This window comes from Lineus longissimus, chromosome 8 (genome assembly GCF_910592395.1).
Source record: "Lineus longissimus chromosome 8, tnLinLong1.2, whole genome shotgun sequence".
Lineage (NCBI taxonomy): Eukaryota > Metazoa > Nemertea > Pilidiophora > Heteronemertea > Lineidae > Lineus > Lineus longissimus.
The window spans coordinates 8549686-8557135 of NC_088315.1; the positions used below are offsets into that span (position 1 = coordinate 8549686).

General features: G+C 43.6%; 2 protein-coding genes across 2 annotated transcripts; both read right to left on the reverse strand.

The window, feature by feature from the left end:
* Window positions 1-147: 147 nt before the first annotated feature.
* LOC135492656 (FMRFamide peptide receptor frpr-18-like) lies at window positions 148-3610 on the reverse strand. The gene is made up of 4 exons (XM_064779223.1): window positions 3055-3610; window positions 2427-2855; window positions 1843-2064; window positions 148-1566 (listed from the first exon to the last, which is right to left on the reverse strand). The coding sequence occupies exons 1-4, from the start codon at window positions 3328-3330 to the stop codon at window positions 1384-1386; spliced, it is 1110 nt and encodes a 369-aa protein (XP_064635293.1). The 5' UTR covers window positions 3331-3610; the 3' UTR covers window positions 148-1383.
* A 1135-nt stretch (window positions 3611-4745) lies between these two features.
* On the reverse strand, window positions 4746-7273 carry LOC135492858 (probable G-protein coupled receptor 139). The gene is made up of 3 exons (XM_064779542.1): window positions 6856-7273; window positions 6291-6518; window positions 4746-5655 (listed from the first exon to the last, which is right to left on the reverse strand). Exons 1-3 carry the CDS (start codon window positions 7270-7272, stop codon window positions 5509-5511), a joined length of 792 nt encoding a protein of 263 aa, XP_064635612.1. The 5' UTR covers window position 7273; the 3' UTR covers window positions 4746-5508.
* Between the last annotated feature and the right edge of the window lie 177 nt (window positions 7274-7450).

The following is a 7450-nucleotide window of genomic DNA, read 5'->3' on the forward strand; positions in this document are numbered from 1 at the left end:
CACCGAGACAAGTCATACCGTAAAACAGATCAAAATATTTTTTTTCTTTTTTTCTTTCGCTGACCCATTAAAAAGATTAATAATGCATAATATACTGCAATTTCTTATAAATATATTGAAAGACAAAGAAATGCCAGCCCACCAAACTTAGAGGGCCGCTGTCCACACTTTCGTCCACAGTTTACACCTACCCTCTCTGCCGGCCGTTGTGCTCTTACGCATTCGACTGGTGTTGTAATCTACTTGATATCTGCTCTTGTGATACCCTAAATCGTATGAACGGACAGAGGACTGTCGTATTGTTTATTCTGTCCTCTATCAACCAAGTACTTATTTATGGATGCTTATTAGTAGGGCTAAACCAGGCCCCTAGCCGTCACTATGAAACACCTCCTTTGGCCTCCCATCGTACGGCAAGAATATCTGCATGAAAAACACGTTTTTTGAGATCACTGCTGGGGAGGGCCCCCCTGTCCTCTCTAGGTACGGCTAAGTATGGTAACGAAGAAAAGTAAGGAACGCTTGATGGATACAGCCAGTTGGCATAGGGATAAAGTGATATCAGTCCCACTATATGGGTCTCTGAATAACCACATGTATACCTAAATCCCCCGCTTAATCGGAAGATGGGTGCTCATTTTCACAGCCTACGAAAGCTGACTTTATTTATCATTAATTAAACAAGGTTTGATACTGTAACGTCTTCGTCAGCAATTGGCATGGGTTGAGTTGTACTTGTTGCAACTTTCACCCAAAGGACAAATTCCACTGTAGGGTGATTTGCCCATTGGCGGACAATACTACGCTGGTGTTTGGTGTTTGTACTTGTATATTTGGTAATTCAAATTACCCAGTAGCGTAGTTGGTGGCCGGGAGGGCGAAAATAATCATCAAAAGTCACCAACCGAACCGACAGGTAATTTTTAATATATAAGTTCTAAAATACCACGATTGCAGCTAGCTGCCCAGAGCAATGTCATCTCATTAAATCATGGGGTTACATAGCTGTTATATGCTTCAACGTCCTTTGGAAGTGAAGCTCTGGAACAATGGGACCTCTCGCTGACATGGACTGCGGAAAATCTACCTCCTACATCGATCAGAAATTGTCTGGCGAAAAGCATTGTCAGGGCGACGTCATCTTATAACGTCTTTTGAAGCGGCCAAGTTCCGGATCAAGTGGTCCTCCTCCGGATCATTACTTTGACCTTCCACTCTGACCTAAGAAAGTTGATGATTTCCGACTTCAATGAGAAGCTGCCCGGTGAAGAGCATTGTCATGTGATTACATTTGTCGTATTGTGATAACATGTTGTTACGACTTTTAGAAGTGAAGCGCCGTATCGACGAAATCTCAACCGATTTCGCTCCATGCACCAGCACTCAATATTTCGTTTTCATGATGACCTCTGACTTGGAAGTGGTTCCGCTATCTTTCCGGTCTCCTTTGCCGGCGTTAAAGCCGTTCCTGAACATGGTGACAAGATCCTTCCGGAACTTCCTGCAGCCAAGGCAGTATATGTAAAAGTTGATCGACGAGTTGGCGAAAACGAGGAAGAGAACCCACTGAAATAGAACCAAAAAAATCGATTGGCATATAACTAGTTCCCGGGTGTTTTCGTCTTCCGACTATTTTACTTCATGGTTCGGGGAACACTTTTATAATAATAACAGACAATAAGTATCGACGTCTCCTTACCGATGGCTGTATCTGCAGTCATTGACAGTCTCCAAGCCTCACCATTTGGTGACGGTTGTTTAGTGATTATAGCGTTCATTGGCCTCTTCCGGTTTCAGAGGCAAATGGAGCTCGTCCTTTTATTGGGAGTTTGCTATCCTTACCTCGTAGACAACTGGTCGCAACCTCTTCAGCCAGAAGTCATTGGACGTGTTTCGGCCAGTTATAAGATACAGCAGGTACCGCCAGACGTAGTTATCCACGATCCAAGGTAGGTTGGTGGCGACAAACACGCCGGTCACAATAAAGAGGAGGACCATTGCCTGGTTGCTAGAATCATTCTTCTGAACGCCCATTTTCTCTTGATTTTTCTTCCTTTTGGCGACCTAAATAGGGAGCAAGAATGAAAATGCCAATTATCTTTTAATCGGGAATTTAAAAAAAGATTTGCCGTTAATAATTGGCATTATTTCCCAAAAATCCTTCCGGCGGGTGTGATGTGAACTATAGCTTTTCTCTTGGCTTTGCTCGTCGCCGTTGATTCTTCGGCTCATTCCGGCTTCGCTCCAGACGCAGTAGCTCGGCCTCATCCCTTCCCCTTGGAAGACTACTTTTAGGGTGACGAATAGACTGCCTAGAGGGTCTAAGGACGCGGCCGCATTTTTGCCTCTTCCTTGGGAGGAACGGTGGGGCCAGAGGAGGCCGCCAGTCTCTGAAGATACTGAAGAAAGGACCGTTTGAAACTTACCGAGGTGACGATGAAAAGGTTCAAGATGACTACCCCAGAGAGGGGAATACCAAGAGACCAGAAGGAGAACACGAAGAAGCGTACGTCCGTGTACGCCGCCGGGTACGGGATGTATTCCTCTAGGAACTTGCAGGTCGCTCTCCCCAACCGCGTCCGTATCCCTTCGATATTTGGCCTCGTAAACAGATTCGGAGCGTTGAACCCGATGAACATTAAAAGAATCAAAACAGCCGAGATCTTAGCCCGCCTTTTCGTGCACCACGTGGCCGCCTTCAGCGGGAAGCAGACGGCTATGAACTTGTCGACGGTCATGCAGAGGACGACCCAGTTCGATATCCCGTAGAAGTTGGCGGAAAAAAACCAATATGGCGGACAGAAATATTTTCCGATCGAGATGAAGAATTCTGGGTACCACATCAGAAAAGTCCTCTGAAAGAAATAATGGAAGTTATGAATTTGGTGTCAAAGTACGGTTATGCAAGCACGGGGTCTGCCTCAATTCGTTCAGACAACTCTCCTGGTATTTATAGGAGGGACGTCCACTGGCGTACGAGCAGTAACGCCACGATCGCTTTTCAAAATTATACTAAAAATTTCAAATTCATATTTTTTTTAAAAGTTGCCTTACCGGTATGTTCTTGAGAACGATGATGGAAGTATCAAACACAGCCAGAATCCTCATGTAGAGACATGTCGTCTGGTTCCGGTACTGAGGCTGCAGCAATACCAGGAACGCCAGGATGTTCCCGAACAATCCGAGGCACAAAACGCATGGATCGAGAATGTAGTGAATGATGAAGAGAAGCGTGGTGAAAAGATAATCGTCGAAGGGAGAAATCGTCTGCCCGGGGATTGTTGTCGTTTGGGTCGAAACCCATCGATCGTCGCCATCAGTTGCGTTCATTTTGAAGTAGATGGTTTCATTTTAAGATAAATGTGGCCCAGGCTTCGAAATTGGTGTCCATTTCGAACACAACGTATCCGTCGACCATTTTGAATTTAGTTGCGTCGTCCATTTTGAATTTTTAAATCAACTAGCGGCGTCCTTTTTGAATTCACAGTGGCATTACATTACACAGACATTGAAGTCAAAGAACGCATTTCACGATGTACATTTTGATTCAATCAATGGACATTCCCAGTTGAATTTGGACTCGTGCGCATTTAATTTGGAATCGCCGAACACTGAAGGTCAACTTTGGATGAAAAGACAACACACTTTTTGCAGACGAAAGATCCTAGCGCGAATGAGGAACAACATAATATAATCCCACATATGGATTGTAAGAAATACTACTGTGCTTGCCTAGAATTTTGGTGCCCAAGTCTTATTAAACGCAAAACAGGACATCTGTGCATCGAATGGATAACGACTCCATCATTATTAAATTAAAATGAACAATATTTACGACGCACGAAGCTGTCAGGCGCATCAGGATCGCTACAGGATCCTTCGGTCCTGGAACCCGCAACACCAGTAGAGCAAAACCGTTACAACGAATGAGCACGCGAAGGATGAGAGCCGGAGCAGAACGAAACTGGTAAATAAATGTTTGAAGTTGAAAAGATCCACAAATTATTCCAAACGTTGCAGAAGATGCTTCGTATAAACTGACGCTGTGGACAGAGATATTAATGTCCGATGCTTCGGAACGTTTCGTTTCCTGTTCGTGTCGGTTCCTTGCTTTCGCTGACTGGGCGACCAGCGCTTCCCCGATGTTGAGCCTCGGAAACTTCGAGTCTGTCTCGCTGTGCACTTGCTGGTTATGGACTGTTGCGAGTCTCGGGTTCACCGGAACACAGAGAGAGATTGGACGTGTACCTGGCTGGTGCGGGCAAATGTTGACGTCGTTTCTTTGACTTGTCCTGAGTGAGTAATCCGAAGCAATGGACACCGGTTGCCAGTAGAAGGGCCTTCCAGCCAGAGGAGGTCGGCACTGGATTGTAGCTAAATTTCGATGGACTGAAATGCCTGATACGAAATTCTGTGAAATGTTAGACCTGATAAGGATCGCCCGGTAGGATGTTGAGAAGACGAGTGTTTCGTTGCTGGTGACGTGGCTCCGCTGGACGAGATCGACTGTTGGCTTCGTCGAATCGTTCAAGAACATCAGCTTCATCTCCAACCCTTTTCAAAATGATGACGATCCAAGATTGGTGGGGATATAAAGAATTGTAAACTACAACCTGCGATCGGATGCAAATACAAATTTAATGATTTGTAGTTGGGCGAAAGGCACCAATTTGGTTGAAGCATGCGTGATAGTCATCCTTGTTTTAATTTTCGTCCCCACTCATAATTTTGATGAGGATCCAAGATTGGAGCGCATGTGAAGAATTAAAAATTACAAGTTGCGATCGCGTGAAAAATATCATAATTGCTAACTTGATTATTATTAATATTAAGCATAATAATTCGGTCGTGGTATCTTATTATAAACTGCGTGACAACATTCAACGCTATCTTGATTATGCCCGCGGGGAAGTTTTAGACTCATTTTCCCATCTCTGCTTGCTCTGACACGTAAAGTATTATTTTCAATTGAACATTGATGAATTAATTTTGCTACTTTTCCCGTCTCGCCGATTTGACTGATTGTTATCCCAATAAAAATTAGCACTAATTAAAATTCAGAACCATTATTATCGTTTGACAAATGGAAGAAGCAGACTTTTTTTCTCCGAGACACCAAAAGCGAACACCATGCATAATTAAACTTTGCGTGAACTTTTGGCCGATACTTTTAGAATGTCGCATTGTAAAAATATGTTGAATGGATGTAATAACAGGTTTTGAAACACTGAAGTCAATAGTATTGTCAAATAATCCTAATCAAAAAATGAGGAAAAATATGATACTCGAAGGGTGTAATTAATCTGCTTCCTAAAACGCGCGCATGAATCGTGCGTGCTGTATTTAAATCATGCTTATGATATACTTTAGTAATCATACGACGAAGTATTTCTTGCCAAATAAACATCCATTAAATGTAAACATTACATGACATAAAGCGTCGCACGCACTAATAAGGAGATACCGGGTGGACCAAAAATGTGTCTCTCATACCGAACGTACTCAAATTTACTGTCGCAGGTATTGCACATCCTGTGTCCTTTTCCGGAAACTTTGGTTAAACATTTTGACGAGATCCTTCCGGAATTTCCTGCAGCCCAGGCAGTAGATATAAAAGTTGATGGAGGAGTTGGCGAAGATCAGGAATAGGACGCACTGAAATGTAAAACGAGATGATAATAATAAAATAATAATAAATGAGTCTCTTATAAAGCGCTGTTCCATGGTAGTCCTTGCTCACAGCGCTCCCTCCCCAAAAGCTCTCACAAACAGCCATGTCTTTATAGCTAGTTTGAATTGTTCAGTGTCCTCAGAGTCTTAGGTCACTTCCCGTAAATATCACGCTAAATCCTCATATAGCCTACCGATCCGATTGTCAAAGTCAATTGGTGTTGACAAAGTGTTCACTAATTGACAAAGCAAACATGGAATTCATCTTTAAAAGCCAACAAGTACGTTTTTTGCGCGAACCTTCTAGAAATGACGCGGTTATATCCAGATTAGTCGAATCGGCGGGCGTTGTCGCAAAATTGCTCGTTTTGGCGACAGTTCTTGCCGTTCGGGGATCCTTGCCAGACGGTTCGTCACATTTTCCTTTAAATCTTCCAAGCGATTATAAGTAATTTCATCAAATATACGGAAGGGTAGTCGACCACGCTCATATCACTTTGTATTCTATAGATGTTTAAAAGATTGTTACAAGGAAAAGGTAAAGCAACTAGTGGAACAGTTTTGCATCGGAGTACGTCATTTTGGGTGATCAGAGCTCGGAGGGCTAGTAAACCACTTACCTCATAGCTGACAGGACGCATCCTGTATAGTCTATAGTTCGTCGAGTACGGCTGTCCCGTCACCAGCTCTATCAAATACGCCCAAACCAAATTATCTATGATCCAGGGAAGATTTGTGCCAACGAAAACTCCCGTAACAATGAAAAGGAGGACTAATGCCTGGTTGTTTCCGTCCGATTTAGCCTGGACCACGCCCATTCTTTCTTGGTCTCCCTTTCGACCGAAAACCTGAGTACGAGAAAAAGGAAAAACCTGTGGTTATCATAATTCCCAATAGCCGAAATTGTAAAGAAATAAATGTACTCATGAGACGAAAGTAAAGTAGGCTCCGGCCTCCCTCCGGGTCAAATTCGGAATAGCCAATTCGGAATATTCTTGGTCAAATTTCGAATTCGGAATATTTTTTTTAATGTTTAGCATATTCTGCACCAGACACTAAGTATCTGCATATCAGATGCCAATTTCGCTTCGTTTTCACCAGTATGCCTAGTAGAGAAGGTTAGCACGATAACACACTGCAGCACAATAATAGAGAGGTTCAGAGTTCCACAATTTGTAAACTTACCCGGGAAACGATTGCAAGATTAAGCACGACGACGATCAGCAGCGGCAGCCCCAGGGACAGAGTCGCAAAGAGCATATCGATGATCTCTGGGTACCAGCCCGCAACGTATTTCCTCTTCCAAAGGCACGTCTTCTTCCCAAGGCGTAGTTTGATATTCTCAATGTCCGGCTCCGTGAGAAGATTCGGGGCGTTCAGCGCGGCAATGGAGAGTACAATCAGAACCGCAGAGATCTTCGCGCGGGTTTTCGTGCACCACGTGCATGCCTTGAGCGGGAAGCAGACGGCTATAAACTTGTCGAAGGTCATGCAGGCAACGACCCAGTTGGAGAGGCCGTAGATGTGGTAGGAAAGGAACCAGTAGAAGGGACAGTACCATCTCCCAAGCTCCAGATCTTGGAAGAGGTCCGGGTTCCACATGATGTTGGTTCTCTGAAATCAAGAGCGATTGGAAAATGATAATTAATGGACGATTTATACTTTACCATGTCTAATAGGAAGCTATTTTAGAGATGTATAATTATAACCTAGCAGAAACTCGAACAGGATATTAAGATTGGAGTCTTGAAGTAAAAGTGTGTCTGATAAGCCGAAATCT